Genomic DNA, 26,902 nt, shown 5'->3' on the forward strand with positions numbered 1-26,902 from the left:
TTTTTTACTGAAGCATAGTTGACATACAATATTACATTAGTTTCAGGTGTACAACATAGCAGTTCAACATTTGTGTAGATGATTAAATCGATCACCCATGATAAATCCAGCTACCATCTGTCACCATACGAAGTTTTTACATATTATTAACTCTATCCCCTATGCTGTATATTATATCCCCATGACTTATTTATTTTATATTTGGAAGTCATTTGCCAATTCCTTACTGCAAGCGAGGTCTCTTAAAGAAGTTCAGGATGATGGCAAGCCAATCCCTGCTCTTGGGGGATAAAAATACTGACTCTGGTGATAGAATGCGGAGCTCTACCCCTGGACCTGTCATTGTAAGTTACTAACTTCACTGTTTCTCAGTTTTCTCATCTCTGTAATAGTATTGATAATAATTCCTTTGTTATTGATAGTTCAGACAGGTAAAACTCTTAGAAGAGTGCCCAGCACATAGTTTTAAACAATTGCTAGCTAGTACCACTGTTATATTACAGCTCCCCTAGTAACCTTCATTCCTCAAGATATCTTCCTTTTATATGCTGTTTTCCGATGCTAGCCCCTCCTAACTAGGGACACAGAACTTGACCGCTAGTCAGCCTTGAGAATTGCTCCTGCACTGGATATGTTCTGGTGCTGTCTTAGTCCTGCTGTGAACAATGGCTGTCTTGTCTCGGCTTTCTTTAGTCACTTAGGCCTGTGGTTTCAAAACACTAAAGACAAAGGAAAATAAAGCGCTTTTTCCCCTCTCCTTACTTTTGTGACTCATGTTCTCCCAGCCTCCACCACTTTTCCTGCCTCTCTCACTGGGATGGGGAGTGAACTGAATCCCAAAGCACTTACATCAGGGGTCAGGCCTTCTACCCAGGTGACTATCTTAGTTTCATCTATTTTTAAAATGAACTATTAGCAACATTTCTTTCATGACCAACTTAAAAGAGCCTGTGAGACTTGGACATCATTTGGAGGTTTGAAGGGGACGGTGAGAACTTAGATTTAATGTGTGTCAAGGCCCAGCCTCTTCACCTCATACAATTCCAAGAGTGTGTCCACGTACTGGGTGAGGAAACCATGGGAGAAGGATGCTTGCATCACAGACCTAGTGAGGACTTGAATCAAGGCTCACCTGATTCTGAAATTTATATTGTTTTCATAATACAACACTATGAGAAGGAGCCAGGCATTGTTTTTCTCTGGAGGCAATGTTGGTTTGCCATTGCGGATGAGTACGTGTACCCTCAGCATGTAAAATTTCAGCTTTGGCACCTGAATATACCAGAAGTCTTTGGCATCATCAACAAGAATGATTGACTGACCTCAACCCCTCCATATCTTATGAGTAGGACCCCAAAGACTATTCACCAGATTTTTCTTTCCTTCCTTATCTCTTAGAATTTTAAGAAGCTGTGTAGTGTGCTGATAGTGATGCTGAAGCAATACCTAATAGCCACTGTTTACTAAGTATTCTAGTTACCTTATCACATACTTTATATACATAATCTATTTTGATACTTACAAATCTTACATGGTCATATATTTTACAGATTTAGGAAGTTTAATTGTCTAAGGTTACATAGCATGCTGGGGAGTATCAGGTTTGGTCTTCGAATGCAGATCTAGCCATTATATAATGTTGTCTCGTCATTCATACTTCTTCCATAGCCTCCAATGATCTTGAACATGTGCTTTCTTATACTAATGTCTGTGGTGCATAAGTTTAAGTTTCCATATCAGTAATTTCATGTGACTAAGAATAATAGAAAACCTGAAAACAGTGACCTAAACAAATGGTAAACAAAGAATTCCATAGGAGGGCAATTTGGGGCTTGTATGGTGACACCCAGTGTCATCAGGAGCTCCTTCTAACTATCTATTCTAGGTTGTAGCCCTCATTTTTTTTACTAAGGGAGCAGCTGTAGGAGCTCCAGTCATCGCTGGATATGAAGAAATTGTGTTCTTACCTTGAAAAAGTTGAAAGGAGAAGCCAAAGGGATAAGCCAATCAAGTCTTGCCCCTTTTAAAGGACTTTCCTTGAAATTCTCTACCTAGCAATTTCTATTTACTATCACTGATTGAGATTGTGTCCTAATGACCACTCTTAGTTACAAAAGAGGCTGGGAAAAGTCATTTTTGAGCAGAGCATGTTGTTGGAATGAACAAAAGTGCCATTCTGTTAACACAGAACACAACCCGTGAGTTTCTTAAAAGAAGACAAATAAATTCATCCTGTGTGACTCTTCACCAGTGACCGATGTCTAGGGGAAACTTGGTGTGTTCCAGAAGCTGAAAATATCTTGAGAAGACAAAAGAGTTGGTTCGGTAGAAGCTAGAACCAAGTAGGATATTTCTTGGGTACTCAAGAGAGTTGTCAAGGGTACAGTTTAACCTGACCCAGGGAAAGGAGAGGTAAGGTCTTGAAGAAGAGTGTAACCCTGATGATTTGAATCTAACTCCACTTGGACCGTGACTAGTACGGGGAAAGAAAAGGAATCTGAGACTAAATATACTTAAGCATTAAGAAACCTGTGCCACTCACAAGATTTTACTTCATAAGTGTCTTCTATGGGTGTAAAAGCAATTTTTTAATATTTGTGTTGGGGGGTGTATGATGTGATGAAGGCAGAGTTAATTGGGAAGCAGAATGAGGAAATGAGTGCAATAGAACAATGATGGCTTTGAAGACAAGGCGACTGAGTTTGAATCCCAGATGTATCACCTCCAAGCCCTGTGACCTTGGACGTCTCCAAACCTTTCTAACTCTATTTCTCATTTAAAAGGAAAGAAGGAAACTGATCATATCTTCCTAATATGCTTGCTGTAAGAAAAAACATTGATGGAGACCCAGTTCCCAACCTGGGGCTGGTGACGGAGGAATAACTATTGCTGGTGATGTCACACGGCCAGGTGTCTGTTAGCAGGTGCTGGCTCTGCACTTGTGAGCCCCATTGGACTGCAGGTCAAGATCCTGGTTTCTATTGAAGAAGAAGTGCGAGCTCTAGGACAGTGGGTGGGAAGGTTTATTATCAAAGCCGCAGTCACAAGGAAATGCCCTGAGTTCTTGCCAATTAAGGCAGGAAGCCTGCTGGGTCAACTCAACTCCAGGTTTCAAATGCTCATTTGGGGCCACCTAAAAAAAAGCTTATAATGGAAGATTTAATTTCTCCAAATTTCCCCTTCTTCTGTATAAGATGAGGATAAACATAGTGCCACTTTCTTGGGTTGTTGAGAGGATAATGCCTCTAGAGCTCCTGATGAATCATAAGCACCCAGCAAATATTCTCTATTAGGAATGATGTTGCATTTCTCCCTCTGCACTGGGACAAGAGTGGGACTGGTTGGTCTTTTTTTGTTTGGCTGTCTCAGCTCCGGGAATCCCATAAAAACTTTAACTAGGGCATAAAGTACACATATAATCACACTGGGCCTGAAAAAGATACAGTGATAATGTGATTAATAATGAGTTCATAGATGGCAATAATGTGCTTCTGTAGGCTTGTAAATTTCGTTGGCTTCAGTGCTTATGAAAGGGAGACTGACAGCTCACTGCCTGGGGCAGCAAACACACAGTCCGTCCGCGTTTGTGACCAGGTTCTTACATAGCTTTGTGTCTCCAGTCAGAACTTGACTTTTGACATCTTTTGCCAGTAACACAGGCTGGGGGTGGGGTGACTTAAATATTCTTGCTTCTGATTTCTGAGATGTGAACAGGCTTGGCTGGAAATTGGGTGGAAATCAAGGAACAAGCCATGCTCCTGGAAATGATTAGCTTGCACAGCATTTATCATCATTACCACCTCCTTTCTCCATATTCGCATCAACTTTTATTCTGTCAAAGCACTTTCCCATGAATTATGTCATTTGGTCCTCTCTGAAGCCTTTAGAGAAGACAGAGGAGATTTTGTTTTCATTTATTAGTTAATAAAATTGAGGCTCAGAAAGAACAAAGTGATTTGCTGCTGATTGGCATGGGCTGAACTTGAATGCAAATCTTCCACCCCCAAGACCCAAAAGTTTTCTATATGACTGAGCATTGCTGCTGGCCTATGCCCTTACCTTGTCTTAAAGAAAACAGCATTACATGGCTTCATGTCAGGTTGTAACTTTCAGAAGGGGTAAGCTGAACAAACACATGCCCCTTCCAGAGGTCTGGAATTCACCGCATTCATAAGGGAGAAGATGGAAGAAGATAGAATAGCTTGTGGCCCTGCCAGAGAAGAGCATGTCTGCTTAGACGTGGTCAGGGGTCACTCCCCAGGGGCCTGCACCAGCGGATTCTAAGTGGGATCAGCCACATGGCAGGCACCAGGGCTTCCCCAAGTACAGAACATCTCTGCCGTAAACCCCACTCCTGCCTTGCCTCCTCCTCTCTGGGCTTCTAGGACGTGAAATTCTACCATTGACCTTGAAGACTAATTGGTCTTTAAAGAGATTCCAGTTAACACAGGAATTCTCTCACTGTACGAAATAGCCTATATATATATATATTTAAAACCCTTGGGTACTGTTTTGGGAAATCACAAAGCCTAGTTCCTTGGGCTTCAGGAACTAGGAGCTCTTTTGTCCTCATCCGTAAGACATGAGCACTGAGAAGCATTGTAACAGTCAAATGAAATTCAGGTAAAAGGGCCATAAAAGTATAAGCTTTTCTTACGATTGCTGGGAAGAAGGGAGCAGCTGGGGCACTGGTCTGGGAAGGAGAACTTAGAGCTCAGAGGTCTGCATCTGACCTGAGGAAGCTCTGCAGTGGAGAGATGCAAAGATAGTCTGGCTGACTTCAAGGTTTGGTCCACGACTGGACCAGTTGTGGCCTGCACAGCCACTTGGATCGTTTTGACCTCCAGCCATCTGCGTCTGCCAATACAAAACAAATGGTTAATGGCATTAGATGGCTAATGATCTCAAATGTCCCCTGCTCCCTGCCATAAGCGGGAAAAGGGCCCCCTGGAGAAATAATCAAGGATGCTATTTTCAAAGTTACAATTAATTGCGTATTTGGGAAAGCTCATCCTCTGCCAGCTATTCTACTGAGAGAGGAGGAATTAAGGGTGATGGAGGAGCTCTGATGGACAGAGCAGTTGAGATAGTCTTTATCAGGTCAAGAAGCCAGTCAGAGGACCCATATCCAACACCGGAGATCCTGGAACAAAGCCTTAAGTGTCATGTCATGGGGGTGGATTAGGAGCTGACTTCTTTGAGGCAACTTATGTGCCTAAAGGAAGGTCTGACCATCTGACCTTAAACTTTGAAGTTCCACAGGGCTATCCTTAGGTTGATTTATCAGAATGCCTTTTTCCCCCATGGCTTGAGCCAAATAGGCCTCCAGTCATCCCTCCTTGGGGGCACCTGAATGTGGCTTGTCCTCTCATTTCACTTTTCAAACTTCCTCCCTTATTTCCCTTCTCCTTCCTCCAGCTAGTGAGACCTGCAACGACTTCCACCCAATGTTCTTCACCCATGATAGATCCTTTGAGGAGTTTTTCTGCATCTGTATCCAGCTCCTAAACAAGACATGGAAGGAAATGAGGGCCACTTCAGAAGACTTCAACAAGGTAAGGTGAATCTGAGGTGAGGGCAGCAGCTTCCTGTGTCCCCAAATGGGAACCCTTTGCACAGTCCCTTAGCTGTGTGTGGAAAGTGGTTGGCTAGTTGGGAGGATGAGGACAACTGTAATTGTAGGTTGCTTTGAGAATGGAGAAAGACATGCTTATGCAGACATAGAAGGCTGTGTGTTGGCCATGCTGTCATCTCTCGAGATAAGCTTGTGTATGATTATTGAGCTCCGTTCCTCCTGGCTTCCCAAGCTGGAGCCACCAGCAGAGACCCTTTCTTGAAAAATATTGTTTAGATGAACCTTTTCCTTTAATTGTGTTTTTTTCCTTGTTCATCTAATATCTATTGGGGAAAATGCCTTCCCTCACCTGTGCAGGGAGCTGCCACTGAGAAGATGAGATCAGAAAGTTTGCTCCGTTTCTCTGTGGATTATGATAGTTTGAGATAATCTGCCCTTTGTTGTGCCTAAAAGGTTTTTTATTAAAATGCAAAAGCTCTTTCAGGGAGTTGAGTAAATAAGTTTATAGGAGCATTTCTTGGTTTATAGAAAGCATTTGATTCTTTGAACGGGGTGTTCTTTGGTTTTCTGTAAGAGATTGAATTTCACATTTCTGTTTGTAAGTGTATGTTGGATGGAGAGAAGAGGGTTGACCATGTCAGAGGAAGCAGAATCATCATGTACATTGCTGAAGATAAACAAAATCTTTATCCTTAAGTAAAAGCCTTGTGAACAGTAGTGACATGGCCAATAATAGCTGATGGTTGGGACAAGAATAGTTAAGCCTTTAATACTTCTGATTTTCTACTGTATAAGGCTGTTGGTTTGGGTGGTCCCATCACCATGCCCACTGACAGGGTACTGGGGACAGAGCTATGGCTAAGGGTCTAAGGGTCCCATCTCACAGTCATCCTGTAGGGCCCTCATGGGCTTGTACTTAGGGCATAATATCTGAATTCCAACTCTGCTCGATATTCTTGTTGGTCTTTGATTCCCTGTCACCTTTCCTTTAAACTTACATTTCACCCTTCTTTTCCATCATATTTTTGGTTTGCGGCATCTTGAACTGATAACTGGTTGAAAAAAAGAAAACCAGGGAAAGGAAACATGGCTCTGTCCCAAGCCTGTCAGGTTTCCACCCACTGGTCTCCACCAGCATCATGACCTTGCCTGCAGTTGTACAAAGCCATTCTATCTCTGCCATTTGGGACCATCTATTTAATTCTTGAAATAGACCCTCATGATGCCCCCCTTTGGAGAATACTGATCTGGAAGCTGCGATTCAGAGCCATGAAGGGTCTGAGCAGCTCTGCCTAAGGACAGGCATGATTTAGGAAGGGAAGTGGGGGAAAGAGACCCATTAATTCTCTTGTGATTATAAGTGCAGCCTACTAAGGGTACTTCACTTGATTGTAAGACTTTGCAATTCAGGTACAAATCATCCCTGGGAGAGAGAAAAGAAGGAGCAGAGAGATCTTTGTATAATCAAGCCAAAAAAAGTGGAGAGTTAAATCAGTAGTCTCTGATATAGCTATAGCCTCTTGCCCCAGATCAGTTCAACTCTTTCATGAACTGCAGTGTTTCAAAGCCATGCGGTCTTCAGCTTTTATGTGCCTGGGACACTTGTTCCTCCAAGAGAAGGGGCCTCACTGGTTGTCATGTGTCCTAGCATCAGATGTTTGTCTGCTTTCTGAGAAGATGTCAACCATCTGCTTCTCCTGAATTACAGAAAATGGCATTTTTTAAGTGATAACAATGCAGATACTATTATTGTGGATCTGTGCATATATCAGTTATATGGAAAATATCACCAGATTCTTGCAAAGGAATGGTTCAAGGGGATGAACACCTAGCCACCTAAATCTTATAGAAGAACATGAAGCTCCAAGGATACATTGTTAACCAAGGAAACCAGAGACCATAGTCTGGAGGAGATGAGCAGGGCTGGAGAAGGAAGGTGACCATGACTCTTGGCTCCATGCAGTTTTGAGCATGATTTTTGGGTCCATGCAGTTCATCATGGTGTGTGCTCTGACTGGTGGTGACAATATCTCACCTGTGCAAGGTGAGGTTCCACCAGGTGGCAGCAAGCTCCCCAGAGTGTCACTCTGAAACTGTTTCATAATTGATTTATATGGCTGCAAAAACCTCTCTTCAGCAAGATCTACGAGCCAGGTTTGGAGTACGGTTTCTTACTGTATCCCTAAGTGCCATCTTCTCACTTTGTTTACAAATCACAAGGGTTAGTCTGGTGTCACACATATACTGCTGGGCAATGCTGACAATTCATGGCTTGAGCAGGTAGTTGGAGGCCTGAGAGGCAGAGGGTCCCAACCCATGTACACATATCCATTGGCCAAGAGGTGGCTATCAAAGGAATATCTGTGATGGGAATAACAAGGAATTTAAATTTTCTACATTAAATATTTTTGCTGTTGCTTTTTTCTTTTATTCCCTTCTTTTATAACCAGGAAAGTATATCGGTTATATACTTATTTTTTTCATGCGTGTATTGTTTCCTATTGATCCTTTAACAAATTACCCCAAGCTTTACTTTATACAATATAAATTTATTAGCTTATAGTGCCATAGTTCAGAAGCCAAAAATGGGATTTACTGGGTTAAAACCAAGGTGTCAGCTGAGCCGTGTTCCTTTCTGGAGGCTCTAAAGAGAGCCTATTGCCTTGGCTTTTCCAGGTACTGGAAGCCACCACTCCTTGGCTCATGGCCTTCTTTGTTTATCTTCAAAGCCAGCAACTGTAGGCCCAGTCCCTCCCCTGCCACATCCATTACTCTGACCTCTCTTCTGCCTCAGTCTTTCACTTTTAAGGACCCCTGTGATTATACTGGACCACCTGGACAATTCCAAGATATTCTTCCCTATTTTAGGTCAGCTGATTAGGAACCTCAATTCCATCTGCAACCTTATTCCCCTTGGTCATATAAAGTAATATATTCACAGATTCTGGGGATTAGAACATGGACATCAATGGGAAGGCCATTATGCTACCTACCATAATGTATATTTAATTTCTAAGATGTTAGATTTGAAGGTACGTGTATCAGTTTAAAGTAATGAACTTTTTGTAATTGTTTTTTTGTGGTAGACTAGCATAATAGCAGTCAGGGTTCTGCCAATAGTCACCGAAAGGCAGGTATAATTATCTTCCTTTTCTCTTATGTCCCTGTTCTGCTTCCATCAGCCTTTTCAAAAAAGTTGGACCTGTGTGAGGGCCTGTAGTTCCGTGTGAAAACGTCTTTCTTATTTTTCACTGCTGCCCCTCTATCAGCCAGTGTTCTTCTTTACCAGACAATAAATTGGAAAAGAGAAAAGAACTGAAATTTTCATCACTTCACTTTTCTTTTTGTTATTAATTTGGTAACAGAAGTGATTGAATTTAGGAACAAATGTGGATTTGGTGTTACTGCTAAATTTAATCTTATTTGTTTCCTAAGATTTACCATATTCCAATTCAGAAGTATCTTAAAAGAGCCCAACATGAGACACAATTTCTTTTGAACTTTCTTGGACATCATCTCAGGCTCTCCATTTTGAATGGAAGCATGGATGGCGGATTTAATTGTCAACCTGAGATCCAGGGTTCTGTAAGAAGGGCGTAGCTGTCTGCCTTCTTTAGCTCATTATTGCTCCAGAGGCAGTGTCCCTCAATTCAAAAATTTTATTTTTTCTAACAAACAATACTAAATTCCAGCAGACGCCCAACTGTCTTCTATTGTCCACCTTGCTTGGGACATGCTACCCATGGCTGTCAAACGGATGGGAGATTCTCCTCCAGTCATTCCGGGCCAGCTCAGGACTCGTGTTCCTCAGTGACGAGGAATGTTACCACACCTCAGATCTATCCTGGGAAAAGGAGAGCAGGAGGAGGAGGAAGAGGCCAGTGAGGACACAGACATGTCCGTCAAAGAGGAGAGCCCGGTCAAACAAGTCAAGAGGCTGGCTAGTTTGTAGCTCACTAGTGGTTGTTAGTTAATACTACCACTGGAAGCAAGAGTTTGAGAAGCAGCTGTCTTCCTGCTTTTCCAGACTTGGGGAGCAGAAGATAGCATTTTTTAAATTTAGATAAAAGAAGTAGGATTAGAGAGTGATTAAAATATTTATGCTTTGAAAAGTACTTTCTTTCAGTTTCTTAATATAGCAGTCTCTGCAGAATAATACATTGATTCAGGCCATTGAGTTTGTATTCTATATTTTCGTCTTTTATTACCAATATTTTAGAGCATGCATTATTCATTTTTATGGGCATCAGAGAAGAGTTCAACTGCAGCTGGATACCACGGCACACAAGTGACCCCATCATCATTCACTGAAGCCCTTTTTTAAGCAGGTAGGAAAGAGGACACAAAGGATTCAGATTTGCAGGTTCAGGATCCTCATTTCAAGCTTTTGTCAATGGCTGCTCTGCTTAGAATTTCTAACAAAGCTATGCACATCTGGATCTGTTTTTGTCTCTAACAGTGTTTCTCAACCTTGCGTGGACCATTAGAATCACCCAGGGGGGCTTTGGAGCCTTGGTTATCCCAGTGCCCATTCATCACATACCAATTACATCTTTGGGCAGGACCAAAGCTGTCCATGAAGATTTTCATCATGGTAGACTTGATCACTAAAGGTGAACTCTGTCCATAGAATTACCATCAGTTGACACCTGTAACTAGTATGAAGTGTGTGCCTTGATGAAGTAGTACCTCCATCAGTCTGTAAGGCCCAGGTTCTAATACTGGTTCTGCTAATCAGGAGGACTAAGTCTGAAATTTCTTTTTTTAAGTGGATAACTGAATCCCGTCGCCCTCTTTTATGGTGATATTAAGTTGAAACAAGAAATATAAAAATGCTTTCAGGAAGTATTATGACATACTTGTTGTGAAGTGTTCCTTTTGTATGTAATAAGATTAATGCTGTCTATGAAAAATTAGGAAATTGCCCTTTTCGAAAGAAGACATTTTCTGACTATTAAGTCAAAAAAAAAAAAATGAAGCTCTTACATACCAAAAATTAAGTTCTGAAACTGAATTCAGTAACTCATTTAACTTAGGCAGAAATAGATTTAAGCTGAAATGTCATAGATTTCAGTGTTGTCTTCCTCCAGAGAACTTTATTAGGCATCTTAGTTTGCCATGTGAAAAGCCAAGGGTAGCAGCTAAAACTCAGCAGCTCCCACATTTCTCATGTACTTCCCGGCTGGAGAGGGTTAAGGTGTTTCTAGCCATTACCTAGCTCCCCAGACCTTCCGGAGATGGCTGAGCCTTCTAGATACCATCAAAATATTTGTTCATAGCCTTGGTGTTATTTTAGTTGCTATCAAAATCGGCATTAAAACCCAAGATCAAATTACACTGCCATGCTTTCAAACTACCAAAATAGAAGAAACTAATGATTTGAAAAATGTGGTCACTCTAGAGCAAAAGAACTATTTTAACACTTTACCCGGTAGCATAATAAGCAGAGCATACATGATAGATGTTAGAATCTCAGGCTTGCAGATGAGAAACCATCGCTAAAATAGGAGGAATGCATAAGGAAAACCCAGGCCCAGCAAACAAAGCCACAGCTGCCCCTGGCGAGGCTATGAGCATCATCTGAGTCTGTGGGAGAAAATCTCAATTAGGCAGAACTGGAGAGCAGGGCAGAGGACACATCCTGAGAAGTCCCCTAGAAGATCATCCATGGAAAACAGCCACTAACTAGTCACATCTAATGCGTTATGGGGTAGTATAGAAAAGGGATTGTAGAAAAGCTTAAAGGCAGCAATCACATGAATAAAGGCAGATATGTTCACTTCCCAAACTGCTTCCAGCTTACTGACTTGGTGTGCATGCTTTTCAGGGGGCAATTATATATTCAGGTCCCCTTCCTAGGCCAGCTCAACTTCATAGTGCTGCAGACGGCGCTCCGTTGGTTAGCCGTGCTGGCTTACGGAATGAAAGGTGGTCTGTAACTCTAAACATGAATAAACATGAATCTCCTCATTTGCATGAGGCAGGTGACTGTAAAATATCTTGAAGCAAGTTGTGAAAGGAGGCTTTGTGCATCCATGCCCATGGGGAGCTGGGGAGGACTCAGTGTTGTTTATCTTCATTAGAATTCCATCTAGTGCTGCTGTTATTGATCTGGACTGGGCCTGGTGTGGCTAATAAAGTAGGTGTATGTTTTAATTGAAACATGAATATTTAAGTAGAGGAGAAGTCTTTTAAAGGGCCCTAATGTCATACAATAAGGCCATCAATTTTTCAGCTGTCTAAGCCATTTACAAGTATTTATTCAAAATGCTTTTCATGTTTCAGAAAGGTCTTTAGGTTTGGCAGGAAGGAAATCGAACCTCCTGTAGAAGCAAATGCACTATATGAGAAGATTTACTTATTTTTTTTATGTTAGCCCTTGGATAGGTAGCAAATGGTTTTGTGCGCATATGTGCGTGTGTGTTTTATGAATGCTTTTAAGCTATTCAATTTAGGTAGTGTTACCCTTTTTCATGGAATTTGCCACTTTCAGTTGGACAGTAGTCAAGGCATACCTCCTATGGTCCTCATAAATCTCAATGATGTCACCTACAGACAGCAGAAAGACAGAGAAAGAGACTGACTTGACTAACTTACTTTTTTCAAGAGGTCAGAATGCAAGGTGAACAGGGAAGAAGCACGGCTGAGAGCAGCAGGAGAGTCTGGAGTCAGGCCCACCAGCCCCTCACCAGCAGTGGGACCTTAAGAGTGTCATGTAACTGCCAGGTCCCTTCTCATCTGTAAATGGTGACAGTAATAACAACGAATAAAAATAATGAAGGTATTTCCCCAGATCACTATGAGGACCAGGGCCTCAAAAGTTCGCTTTGTAATTTTCCCATACAAATGCGAGGGGCTGCTCTCTACAGACAAAGCCTGAATTGGCAGTAATTTGCATTTGGTTGGGCAGTATAATTGAGCTGCTTTGATTTCCTAAGGTAGTTTGTTCAAATATCTATAAACACAGATTTTCTCCGTATGGGAATCCTCTCTGTGGGGATCCGTCGCACTTTGGTTTGGCTACAAAAGGGGTTTTTGACCACGGTTGGGGAAGTCCTCTTGCACAGGTATTCAGCGGTGAGGTCACTCCTCCCCAGCCTGCCATAGACATACCCCAGGTGATAGAGGAGCTTAGCTGATTTCCACAGGGAGGAGCCCTTGTCCTTCAAGAGCCCAGGTCCTCCGGCCAGCTGGATAACCTTGTGCAAGGGATTCAGCACTGTCAGTCTAAGATTCCTCATCTGTGAGAGGGGGTAGAAAAATTACCATGGCTAGGCGGGCTCTGATCCCTGGACCACATCAGGCAAGTAAACTACTCAGCTAAATCTGGCCTGGAGCAAGCACTAGGGCACATGGGATTCTAAGTGCCTCTGAAAAGGAAAAGGATACTCATGGCAATGATGATGGCAAGCATTTTCAGAAAAGGTAGACAAGCTCTTCCCTCAGATCTAGTGACTAACTAAATAGAACACCCATCCCAGTGTGCCCTCTTAGTGGTCCCAGCTGCACAGAGTCAGTGCAGCTTTTCTGAGAAGCACAGGGATCGCCATAAAGGAGTCCATTTTCAGGGACTGTCCTGAGGTTGTACCATTAACAGCCCAACCATATCCCCTTATGAGGGGGTAGCATATGAGGATCCTGAGTCATCCACAGAGAATTAGGTTTTGCTGACTCTGTTCATGAAATGGTTAAACTATTTAAAATCTGTTTGTTAACTGTTAGGTTTAGTTGGCTGCTAGCACTGCTAACGTGTTTTGCTTTCTAAACATTCTCTGTAGCTGGAGCACTTATAAAAATATTTACCATGATTGAATCTCATAAATAATTTTGGGTAAGCCTGGCAATAGTAAATGTACACCTTGAGGGTTCCTTTGTGTGCAAGATCTGGCTTAGTTCTACGCATTTCCAAAGTCTTCCTAGAGTCAGTGTGTCTTTCTTTGCATATGTAACATGTGCTAAATTGGGACTTGCAATTATAAGAAGAAAAGAATCAAAAGTTCCTCTGCTGGACAAGAGTGAGATACATCAGTCCCTTGGTTCAACTGCAGACTATTAACTTAAATGATGACTCTTTTAAGTTAACAGCTGTACATAACTATTCAGTTATTTCTGAAACTTCTTTCCCTTTTATTAACTACACTTTGGGGTACTCTATGAATTGTTAACTTGGTTCTATGACCTGAATTCCATATTCTGTTGTGGATTATGTGAGGGGATCTGGTAATGCTCAGAAACCATCTTACTGGTATATGTCCAATTAAAAGGAAATTACCTACATTTTAAGTAAGGCATAATAAGAGTTAGGCATTTTAACTTCAAGGATAGAGAGGAATCAGAGTTGGATTGCTAAGGAGAGTATCATTAGACTGACTCTCATGAAATACAAGTCATCCTTGATTTAAAGGAAAATATTTATCTTGTAATTTCAAAGTTACTTATGTTAAAAGAGAGTTAAGAACACACTTCTGCAAAGGGATGCATTTCCTAAGGTGGAAGGGAGCATAAGGGGCTGTCATAGAGGTGCTCCTCATTACCAAATGAGATTAATCAGGGTGCCATGAGGGATGGAGGGCAAAGAAGGACCCTAGATCAGGTGAGAAAAGGAGTCAGAATGAAGAGGCATTTGCTTAGACTCCAATACAAGAGCTGAGAGAAGCTGGAAGAGCCAATGTGGGATTTTCAGATATCCCTGCTAAATACCACAGCTAGGAGGCCAGAAGTTAAAATACATATTTTAGTATTTAAATGTGCATCACTCAACTGCTAATTTATACTTCTTGCATGCTTGGGCAGGGTTTTCAAAGTCATGTGTTCTATCTGAGCAGCAGCCAATGATATGTCAGGACTATCTACCTTCATTTTACCAAAGAGGTGCAGAAACCCTCACCTGCGCGGTGTACCACTCACCTGGCCTGCCTGCTCCATTTCCAAGGCGTAGATCTAAGCCACTGCGCCAGGCAGGGCAGAAGCAAGAGTGAGGGTAGTGCAGTAAGGGGAGGGCACCAAAGTAAGGCTAAATTTGGTAGGAGTTTCTCCTGCCTTTTTGTGGCAATTCTTATATAGAGAAAAATTGATATGAAAACTTGAATTTGAGAGATGAGAATTTCAAACTACTAGTTCCTTCTCCTCCTTCTTCCCTTTCTTTTGTTGTTTCTCTGTATTTCTGTTGTGGTTCTGGTAAAATAAAAAATAATTGTAGGTGCTCATTGAAACTGTATGTGAGGGTCATTTAGACAGATATTCATCTCAGATCTTATTCCCACATCTTCCCCAGGAAACTTCTCAAGCCTGCCACTGTCGTTTTTTGGCAGCGATTTACTCTGATGCCCTCGAATGCTCTCCTTGCTCTGTCCCTCTGACTTCCATGCCCTGGAACTTACCCACAGCGAAGTGCAATTGTCTGTTTAATTGTCAGCCCTTTGGAGAGTAGAGCCTTGCCATTTCTGTGTTTTCAGGATCTCTGTAGTGCCGGGGATGGAGAAGGTACTCAGAGGTGCTGTCCCACAGCCATCATACAGCATGGCCACATCATTCAGCATAACACATCATGGTTAATAGTGTCACTAGCCACCCTACACTGTAAGTGTTGTCTGCTCTTCCAGCAAATGTTGTATGTCCACAGCACAGCAGACACTGTGCTAGACTGTGGGAATACAGATGGGAACTGGACAGATGGTTCCTGCCCTCATGCTAGCAGATGAGTGAGTTTCTTTTTGGATTATGGACTAATCCCTCTATGAAACCAGTCAGTGGCCAAAGTCACTACTATCACTGTAAGATCGTCTGCCCTCTCACCATTATCTTGGTTCAGATCTTCCCTTTCTCTCACTCCAAATCTAGTAGATCGAGGGCTGGTTGCAGTTCCTCACTGCTCCATGGCAGTGGTATACCTCCACATTTGTGCCATGGCAATGATGAAGCCTATTTCCTCTGCCCTTCACCTTTTTATTTGGCCAAGTGATTTGCGTGAGCCAGTGAGGTGTTCATAGACGTGAGGTAAACAGAGGTCTGACAGTTGCTTGTGTGATTGGGTTGGGCTCTTGCAGCTTCTGCCTTCATCATGAGATGAAGTGTGTACCCTGGGTGGCCACTGCTCCTTTTGTGTGGGCCCCAGAATGAGGCATATGCCATACGGTTCCCTGGTCAGCCCTCAGAATTACGACTTAAAACAGCTACCTCATCTGACTTATACATCTGTGAGTAAGAGAACTTCTTAGTTTTTGGAATTATTTGTTATGCAACATTAGTATGACGATAGCTGACTAAGACACCAGCTGTTGCAGTAACTTATCTCCTAGCTTTGAAACCTCTCCACTTTGTAAATATCCTCTAACACAGATCTGATCATGTCACTCTTGCTTTTAATCTATCTGTGGCTGTATGTTGCCTGCCCCCTAAGTTTCGTGGCCTTGGCAAGATGTTAAGCTGTCTGTTTAGTTAGCCTAATGTACTTTGCTTGCTCCATTCCCTTATCTTCATCCCACACCTAAGTGCTACATCACCTGAACTGCCCACCATTCTTTGGATATGCCATAATACTTTAATAGCTCAGGTATTTGCTCATCTTCATTCCCTATGCCAGAAATGTCTTCTCCCATCTGCCTGTTGAAATTCTTAGGATTTTGCACAAGCACCATCTCAGCAAGATGGTTACCATCAACTTCTCATTCCAAGTGAAACTGTACACCTCTGCCCCCACAGCATGGAATTTGCAATTTGTTTTGTAAAGTGTTTTCTCACTATTTAGTAGTAGTTGTTTATTTACAAGTCTGTCTTTCTAAATAAAGTCAACGTATCATTGGGAGCAAAACAGTAGCTTTAAATCTTAATATCCTCCAGATGCTTTTTAAGTAGTATTTTTCTAGTTACTTCGGGGTTGAATGTCAAATGAATAAATAGCCAGAAATATTTAATTCACTCATTATTTAAAATGGGCCCCTTGATCAATAAGCTCAAATAATTATTTTATTATGGGATGGTCACTGCTCAATTTCTGTAGACCAAAGGTACTAAGTATTCTGAGGTTCTACAGAATAAAGAATTTTCTTATCCCAAAATGTCAGTAAGCCTTATTGAGAAACACTTCTAGGCCATTCAATCAGAATCTTTTACTCAGAAGTCAATACTTTGAGTGTTCCAAAATTATTTTGCCATTTGTTTCTTAATAAAAATGGCAGTAGTAATTATTTTTCTACCTAGGCAGCTTTATGTAACATGAATGAAAACCTCCAAGATATTGAACAGTTGCAAAATAAACTGAATTTCTCTTTCCTAAAGAGTTTGGCTGGAGCCCCTACTTAAAAAAAATATCACTCTGCTTCATTTTTTCACCTCCATTCACCTTTTATATCACTCTTAGGCCTGCTTAACCCACATACCTTGGCCGCAGGGAGCACTCTGTTCCCCTACTAGTCTTGTTTCCAACCCAGTGGGGAAAATTATGTGATGGTGTTTATACATTCATGGGATGGCTGCCACGAGACCTTCCAGTGCAGAGGACAAATGTACCTTCCAGCAGGCCATCCTGTTTAGGTGACTGCTGTCTCCCTGCACATGCCCAGGAAGCATGTGCCTGTGTGCAGCCATGCTCTGTGATAAATGTGAGCACACTGCGCAGGTCACAAAAATTCGTTTGTATTTTACCCTTACCTCCTCAACTTCTCTTAAGTTAGAAAATAAATTGCATTCCCCAAGAGCTTCATAAGAGTAGGAAGACTTGATTCTTGCCACAGTGATGATGCATTTAAAGTGCTGGAGACAGTCGACTTCCTAATACACTTATGATCCCATTTTCCTTGTTTCTTTCACATACCCTTTTCTGTGGCTTGCCTGGCTTCAAGGCATATGGCATATGGCTTTTTGCCGCTTGAGCTGCCACCGAAGTGAATGTCATTCACATCTAATGCTAGTTCCTTTTTGGGAATCACAGAGCATAGGATTCTGTCCGAAAGCTCCCAGCCCTCTATGTTCTTAAGAAATGGAAGAGGATTAGAACTATGCTTCAGAGATGGTGTTCCTTTTAAAATCACAATGAAAAGTGCATATGAAATGGGGAAGCTGCTTGGATTCTTTTATTGTAGTCAGGGCACTGGGCAATCCTGGATGTTTGTTCCCAAGGCTCAACTAAGCAGATACTGATTCAGTCAGATGGAGAGTAGCTTTTAAATTTTTTCAGATAGATAAGAATTCACTTATGCACATACCAGAAAAATAAGACTCTAACTAAAAGATATCAATGTTTTGGGGTCAAAGTTTATTCGAGTGCTGTATTCATTACATTTTTCAGTTATAAATGCTTTAGGGCAGAGCTGGAATGGTAGCGGAGACCTGAAGCTGCCAGGCACAGCCTCAGCCTGGGCTCCCTACCCCCACCGCTCATTTCACCCACCTCCCCACTCCTCACCACCCTCCTGGGCCTGAGGGATCAAGAGGAAGGTTTGGAAATTTACAACGAAGAAGTTCAATCACTAAGTTCCATAAACCATGAGCATTGACCCTGGACTCAAGGAGTGAGGCTCAAAAGTTAGCTCCAGCATTTCCTTGCAGGGGATCTTGGGCAGATTAATTCCTTTGCCCTGTTTCTCAGTCTCTTCAAGTGGGAATATAGAACTTAAAATAGTTGTGAGGGTTAAATGAGCCAATATTAGACTGATCATCTGAAATGGCCAATAACTGACCATTTCTGAATTGTAAAACCAAAAATTCTTTATGACTTATCCTAATATACATAAAGCACTTGGGCCATTTCCAGGAGGGGCAGGACAAGGATTACACAGGCTCCAGACCAGAGGTGGGAGCCATAGATTCCAGTTCAGCTCTGCCTCTAGCTTGCCACATGGCCCTGAGCCCTCGCCACCCGTTTCTTTCTAAAGGTGGCAGATTTCTCATCTGTGCTCTGGATTTTCTCTCTCTTCATCTGCTCTGGGGTGCTGCTCCATCAGTTGTCCCCTTTAATCCTTACAACATCAACTCGTCGTCTTGGATGCTGTCTTCTTACCAGCATTTAAATGTACTCAAATCGCCTGCCATTTAAAAAACAAGTAACTCCTTCCTGATCCTCTGTCCACCCACCTCAAGCCACGTTTCCTCAAATAGTCGCATCTGTTTACCACGTCTTCGCTTGCCATGAATTTATTAATCCACTGCCACCTGTCTTCTGCCCTCACTAAAAATACAACTAAGCAGAAGAGAACTATGATTCTAAAAAGCACTAAATTATATTGTCAGTACTCACAAACCTCTTTAGCCACAAAAGCCACCAGTTTTGACAGTCAAGAACAACCTCTGATGGGCATTTTAAAATCTCTAATCTGTCTTCTTGGCAGCCACATGACCCTATTAGCCACCTTCCTTCTTAAAACCTATCTGTGGCTTTGGAAATCCACACACATACAAGATATATATACATAGTATACTATATATATTAAAAGAAGAAATAAAATAATTATTGTTACAGTTGCTAGTGATATTTTTAGGAAAAAATTTCAAAGGTAACTAAAAATATAACTAAGCTCAAGAAGAGAATTATGACTCTAAAATGCACTAATAGGTATTTTGAATACTTAGAAACCTCTTTAGCTATAAAAACATGATTTCTAAGAGGCAAGTGGAGATTAAGAGGAACTATTGAATCATTCTAATTTAAGACTGAAAAGTCACATTGTTATGAATCTTTGCTCTGATGAAAAAGATAGACATCAAAAAAAATTTATAAAATTCAGTCTTTTATCCCTTGCCCCTTTATGCTCATCCTTCCTCCTCCTCTCTCATTTTTATCTCTTTAGCCTAAAAAGCTACAAAATCTCTCCTATCCTTAAAAATGCTCTTTTTCACTCCTGTTCCTCTTTCAAGTTCCTATCCAATCTCTTTCCTTCCCTGTACTGTCAAATTTTCCAGGAGAGAATGCCACCTCCACCTGCCCTGCTCCACTAACTGTGGTCTGATGTTCACCCACATCTGCCTCCTTGAAATTGCTTTCTGTAGGTCAGCAGTCACCTCCAGAGTATCAAGCCTTTTCCCAACGTTCACCTGTTCCATCACCCTGAAGCATGGGCTTGTGTACCCACCTGTGCGACCTGGAATTGTCTCCCTTCCCTAACTCCTGAGGCACTGCCACCACCCCTCACCGACCCTAAGCTTAGGATTCCCCCAAGGTCTTCTTCTTGTCTCTCTCCTACCACCTCTTCCTCCCCATCCACAATCTCTCATCTTCAACCATCCTTCAGCTCTCAGAGTGATATGCCATTTCATCTCATCTCTTAGACTTGGAACCTTGCTGTGGTCCCTGGCTTCCTCATTTTTTCTAACAGGTCCCCAGTCCCATGGTTCTGTCAGTGTCTGAGGAAGGGTCATTTGGTGGCGTCCTGCCACCATCGGCTCTGGAGTAGATGTGTTCATCCTTTAATTGTTCTCCCGGAACCTGGACTCAGCCAACTATTAAGTTTTCATTCTCTTAGCTCTCAGAAACACTTCTAGAACACAATTCTTTTCATAACACGTTTGTACTCAAAAAACTTTAGACCCCTTCTTCTTAAAGCATGATAACAAAAGCTCCACATTCTATTGCAAACCACTTTTCCAAACAAAATGCCTGTAATGCCATGCAGCACACCACCTACTGATCTATACTTAATCATATTGATGGCTCCCCAAGCATGCCTCATAATTCCAAGACTATTTGAACCCGTGATCCCTCAGCAGTGAAGACCCTTCACCCTTTCTGTTGAAATTCTGCCCATCCTTCAAGGCCCAACCTATGGGCCCTGCAAAGCCCTTACAATGAGTACAAGGAGGCAGAATTAATTGTTTCCTCTTAGGTACACTTTCTTTTCCCCTCTCTTGTAGCACTTGGATTACTCAGCCATACATCAAGTTTGAAGACTTCTTTTAGCCAATTAGCTTGCTTCAGACAGGTTCCTGGCCGCCCTTCATTCCGCATCATAGCTGTCTTGAGGCAATGCTTCAGAATCATGGAAGGACTCATTGAGAACTAGATCTTAGGTTATAGGTAGTTATCTACACTCTTGCCCTGCACTTTGGAAAACAAGGATGAATTCTTCCTTACCTTTCTATCCCAGGGGGCCTACCAAAAGATATTATTATAGGTGCTCAGCAAATGTTACCTGGATTGAATTTTTCTCCAGCCATTAGTGGAAAAAAAATAAGCTGATGATATTTTTGAAGTAAGCTGATATATTAAAAGGAAAAAGCACATTTTAGAACAAACCTTGCAAACTATAGAACAAATTCAGTTCATAAGTGAAGGACATTGTGTGGCTAAGATATGACAGGAGAAAGTGATTTTTCAGAGTTACCATTTCTTGCAGGACCAGGAAAAAAATATTAAGGCATTTCCAAGAAAGAGGGAACAGGAACTTTTTGTGTGTGTGCCTTAAAAACACCTTTCGATTTTGTTTTGGTGATATTTATTGTCTGACAGAAGCCTATTGATTTTTTGTGCTGGCATGTGCTCCTGCGCAGAGGCCAGAGGCTGAGACACTCGCGAACACACTCATATCCCAAACCAGGCTGTGGCTGAGCCTGGGAGACCAAGCCAGTTGGTTGTGAAGTTAATTTACCCCCGCCCCCCTTCATCCTTCCCTTGTTTATATGGGGTGGAAGAGACCCTGGAGCTCCTTATGCCAAAAAGGGAAGGAAGAATTGGCACCCTTTAATATCACATTAAAGGCCCCCTTGCTACTGCTTTGCTGGCAGAAACCTTGACATTTCAGGAGAATTTTAAGGGGCAAAGTTCCTGTTGGGGAATTCACAAACGATTGATGACTTCATTTATAAAACCATGCAATATAATGTAGATATTTAGAATCATAGACATTCCAGGCAGAAAAAGAAAAGTATACATATAGATGTTCATTTCACCATTATTTATAGCACCAAAAAATGTAATATAACCTAACAATTCAGCATTGAGGATATGATAAATTAATTTATAGGCATATTTATTTATGTTAAAATTTTCAGTTATTCAAATGACATTTGTGAATAGTATCTAAATATAATTTTTTAAATATTATGTTAAATGTAGGGGGAACAGGATGTAAAATTATATCTAAGTAGAAATACGAACTAAGAAGGTTTTTACCTTTAATTTGAATGATTGTAGCAGTGCTCTCTTCTTTATGGTGTGATTAATTATATTTTTTCTTTTATTATGTTTTTAATGTTACATATTTTCTCTACTGAATATGTATCTTCTTACAGTCATAGTTTAAAAAATAACTTTAAAATAAAGGGGTGCAGAGCTGTCACCAATCTCAAGATTTGGTATTATTAGTGGTTCTGGTCAAGAGAAGATTCTTTGAGCCCAACACCCCACATTGTGATTCAGCCTAAGTTTGTTTATTCTTCCTTGAGATAGCACATGGTTTCGAGCTGGCTGTGCTAGCTCAGCCAGTGCTTTGCACGTTCCTCCTGAAGTTGATTGCTGCTAAAATCAAAAGCTCTAAGGCTCCATTGAGGAAGACTCATTAATGGGAAGGAAGTGCTGAACAGATGTGACATCCTTGAAAAATGGCCAGGTAGTGGACAGAGCTGGCCAAGCACCCAGGCGGCTTATAAAACGGGTTTTGGAAGGGGAGGTTTCAGGAGTGCTATCCAGCTCTCCCTCTTCTCTCTCACACTGGGATTGCAGGAGTGGGAGGAGGGAGGAATGGGAGAAAACATGAGATGAGTCACTGAGATGTTTTCAAAGATACCATCCTCCCATAACTTTAGCTATGATGTCGGGTGGAATGACAGATAAGTCCTCAGAAGGCTCCTGTAAATTCCCTGAGTATAAAAGGTTTGCAATAAGATTTTGTATTCTTGGCTCAGTGGTGAGAGACATCTAAAGAGGTTATTCCTGGTGTTGTGTGAATAAATCTGACTCTAAACAATTTAGTACTGGGGATAGCTCTGGAAAGGAATCATTATGAAATAATGTAACATGCGCAATAGCAAAAGCCCATATACACTGTATGGAAGTAATTCAAAGGAGGGAATTACATAAAGGAAGGACTTTCCTTAGGAGGGCCTTAATATATGAATGGAAGATTACCAGGTGAGAAGAACAGAGTTGACTGGGAAAAGACATGAAATATGAATACATACAGAGACAACTTAGTAAGTAGAGTTTTATTATTTTCAAGATACTAAGGCTGTATCCTTGGGTTCTCAAGCCTTGAAACATGAGTAACATGTGAAAGAGCATTATAGGCATTTCCCAAACATTAGTTGAATGAATGGAGGCCAATTCCTTACTTCCAAAATGGCCTTTTTTTGGCAAAATATATTTTTTCAGCGTATGTACAGAATAGCTGAGATGTCTGACACACAATAGATTCCCCCAGAATACAAACAAGAGCACTTAGTCATGGTTGAACATGTGTGATTATTTGAAATACTTGCTTCACAATTCTCACGCTTGTCACTGTGTTGAGAGAATTGCAGCAATGCATTTTGGAAATCATGTTTGGTATTTGCCTTGGGATGACTTGGAGGAGGAGCATTTTTACCTGTAAATGGATTGGTTATTGCCCTTTGAGACCGATTTTTATTTATATTATCAAATTAACTCCTTCCAACAGTTACTGGCTTAAAGACACAGGCAAGTACTGAGCGATAAAATAAAATTATATTTTTGTGTGAATTTAATTGCAGCACATATTACGTTGCAGAGCTCATTCTTTGTGAGAGTTGGGAATAACCTGTCAATATCACTTGCCCAGGGGGTTATGGCTCATATTTCAAAGTTTCCTGTCATTGGAAGTACAATAGAGAACAGTTTGGTGATCCTGCTGCCATAAGCTGATTTTGAAGGGCTGAGTTTAAGAACAAGCCAGTCCTTGTGGAGGCAAAACTGGTTTGCCATGAACAGCACACTGAGTTGTTTTCCTAGAGAGGTGCTGGGTTGTTACTGATATTCACTGATACTCCAGGAACATAGTTGTCATGCCACTGGTTTCTGAGAAGGTCAACTCCTTCACCAAGGGAGAAAGTAAAAATAAGTAGGTTTAAACAGTACTCACCCTAAAATTCCTCTTGGTGATTCCTTGGCCTGGCGTCAGTCTGTGGTTCCATATCTGGCCCTGTACATGCCTCTGACCCCCTTCCCAGCTCTCAAACTCCTACTCTAACTCTTGCCTTCTACATCTCAGAACATGGCCTCTGGAAATTGACCACCTGAATGTCTAGTGCCTTCCTCTTCCTTCCTCCTTTCCTGGGCACACCACATCTCTTCTTGTCTTCTTGACCTTTTTGTTTTCCCACCTCCTCTGCAAACCATCCATTCTTCCCCTTTGTCTCTGCTTTGTCCTTGTTCTGTTGTGGTGTTATCCCTGTTGTTACAGGAGACCAGGACACAGATTATTTGTGGATCTGTGAGCAGAAAGATTAGAAAAAGTAAGTGTATCAAATATTAACCATTTGATAAACCATAGATTTAACCTCTACCAACTGGAGTGAGATTGTTCCTTTTATTGAGAATATCAGAAACTTTTTTCTTGAGAGGTGGGGTTATTTGCATGTGAAATTGATAAGGATTTCAGAATTGGGAGAGGTCTGTTTGTGCATTAGATCTGAAAACCAAGAAGCATGTGAACACTGCCCAGAAGCTTCCGCCTTAACGGTGAAGAAGCTGTTTCCCGTTTCGTGTTATCTGAAGAATATCCTAGCCTTGGCCCAGGAGTTTTGGGCCAGCATAATGCCAGTGGACGTGCTTGGCAAAGCTGAGCTGAGGATTTTGGCATTTTCATTTTTCCTTTTGGCATGATTTTTCATCAGCCTGCAATTCTGGAATGCATTCCCATGGTATATTTGGATTCAAGCTGGCAAGTATTTAAGCTTTCAGAGTCTCCCCAGCTATTCCTTTGAATGCACTGAGAATTAGGAACTACGTCATAGCTGCCTTGCCCTTTTGGCCCTGTGTTCTTCTCAGATCAGCTCATTCCATTTGGCCCAGCTCCTCATGCTCCGAGGACTCCCAGACCATGACTCTCCCTGTGAATGCAAATCATGGTCACCAGTCAGAGGCTGATGCTCTGGAAGAAAGAAGAAAAGCATGGGTTGGAGATTTGTTTATAGATGGGTTTGCATTTTGTGGATCTGGTTTTATTTCAATGTTTGTAGGTTTTGCTTATATTTTAGGCATTTTTAAGGAAAGTGCAAAAATAGCAAAGTCCAGAGAAGTAAGCCTACCCATATTAATGCCTCAAAAACATGAGTTACATATCATCACTCACCCTTCAGATGCCACCAGAACAATCCCACCTGCTCTGACTCCTTGCTTACAGAGCTCTTAGACTGTGGTGTGTTATACTGCTTGTGGTGCTTCAGACACCTCAGCTGGAATCCTGAGCCTACCCCTTACTGAGTGGTGAGTGTAGACACACTACTTAAATGCTGTGGGTCTTAGTTTCCCTTTGGGGAAAATGGACATTGTTTTTTTATCTTACCAGCCCATTGTAAGCACTACACATGCATTTGCTATTATTTCTCTCAGCCTCCCACAAATGTCAAGGCTATGTCACATAGAGCTTAGCATCCTGGAACCTAAAGATAAAGTGACATTACAGCAGACTTTGTAAGTGCTGCTTATGATCATCTCACCATGAGGGTGAGAAAAAGAGAAGCAGTCATCTGTGTATGGGGATTTTTCTAGGGAGCACTGTCATGATTTTCTCCCCTTGGGGGTAAAAAAGATACGTGAAAGTTATCCTGACCATGTCTAATTGAGGTTTTGCATATGTTTTGGTTTTAAAGTGTACAATGTAAAAAAATCAAAGATAGCTACTGGTCAGCTCAACTGACAAGAAGTATCTCTGCATTGTCTCTTGAATGAAATGAAGCAGCTGAACTGAGCCAATAGTAATCACACTTCTGACCTCCAAAGGTAGAGGCCCTCCTTCTGACCTCACATTTCTGTGATACATGATCTAGTCCAGTTTATACTGTGCTTATTTCTGTTGGACAGGGGTGAGAGTGAAGTCAGTGTGTGTGTGTGTGTGTGTGTGTGTGTGTGTGTGTGTGTGTGTGTGTGATTGCACATATGGCTGGGGTGGGGTGCCTTAAGAGGCTGAGATGCAGCTGGAGGTGAGCCTTCTGCAATACACACCTTATCTGTCTGGAATTTTCTTGAGGCTCAGTTTGACCTTAATGATCTCTCTCTTATGGAAGAATCAGTGAAAATGGGGCTCAGTGGAGCAATGTCATGAATTAAGGGGGTCATTGCCATCACAGTCATTGCCAGTGATAAACATGCATTTTGATAAAATCGATGCCCAGATTGTAGAAGCAATCAGTTTGGGACCAGGAGCTAGAAAATGGAAAATGGGACCAGGAGCTGTTAGTGCCACATCTCTATAACCTGGTAAATGGAATCTCCTTCAGCTCCCTTTTATAAATGCTTGATATAAATCATGCTCATTTTAGTTATGACTTGTAGGTAGACTAAGGAAAATTTAGACTGCTAGTTTAGAAATCATTCTACAATAGTCACTATATTTTTTGATCCAAAAATACTTATCACCTAACAGAATTCTTTTTGGATTTGTGAATTCACTTAAAAAGTATCTCAAAAGTTTGTGAATTACATCAGATTTGGTCATTAGACATTTACTGAATTTTGTTTATGGAAAGAAATAGAATTTAATTAGCCTGAATCTGCCGTCAGGAAAATGCAGGCTAAATGGTACCATCAGTACCTACCCAGAGCAGAGCAGAAAATATAGGCTGTATGTAATGTGGGGATGAAATGGAAAGAGATTTCTTCTAATTTTTATTCAACTTTCCTGAATTTTCCAGGGTTTTGATGCTGTAATTCCCTTTTCCTCTCTGTAGACAGCATATAATGAATCTGAATGTGTTCAGAAGCTTGGTGATATGCTACTTACTGATAATACATTTTGAGTCTCTGTAGTTAAGTCCATTAGATGTCTGCTGCATACCAGTTCTTGGGGGCTTGTTCAAACATCGAACCAATAAATTCTAGGTTTCCCTTTTTTTGAGCTTCAGCAGCTTGTATGTACTCTTTTCATTACACAGTCTAGATAAGAAAGAGTACCCAATGATGACCTAATGCAGTCTGTGGTCTCAGTAATACAACTAACTGGTAGACAGGATTCCATGGAAGGTTTCTTTAGAAGTTTCTCTAAAGACTGTAACTATTTTGTATAAAATGACCCCCCAGGAAATACAGATGAAGCTGCTTCTTTTTTATAACTAAAACTATGACTAGGTGAACCAGAGAGCTTGCTACTGGCTTTTGAATAGATGAGGAGGGTAGATCAGGTTAAGGGCTAAACTATTCACCTTGCAATGGTGTCCTAAAAA

General features: G+C 41.4%; 1 protein-coding gene across 8 annotated transcripts in view; it reads left to right on the forward strand.

Moving 5' to 3' along the window:
- The window catches only part of ELMO1 (engulfment and cell motility 1), a 516,082-nt gene that overhangs the window by 357,267 nt on the left and 131,913 nt on the right, over window positions 1–26,902 (forward strand). For all 8 annotated transcript variants that reach the window (XM_017670942.3, XM_017670934.3, XM_037027353.2 and 5 more), the window contains one exon: window positions 5,419–5,555. In XM_017670942.3, the coding sequence (XP_017526431.1) occupies window positions 5,419–5,555 (137 nt within the window). The remainder of the gene's footprint in view (window positions 1–5,418; window positions 5,556–26,902) is intronic.

The sequence above is a fragment of the Manis javanica genome, chromosome 6 (assembly GCF_040802235.1).
Source record: "Manis javanica isolate MJ-LG chromosome 6, MJ_LKY, whole genome shotgun sequence".
NCBI lineage: Eukaryota > Metazoa > Chordata > Mammalia > Pholidota > Manidae > Manis > Manis javanica.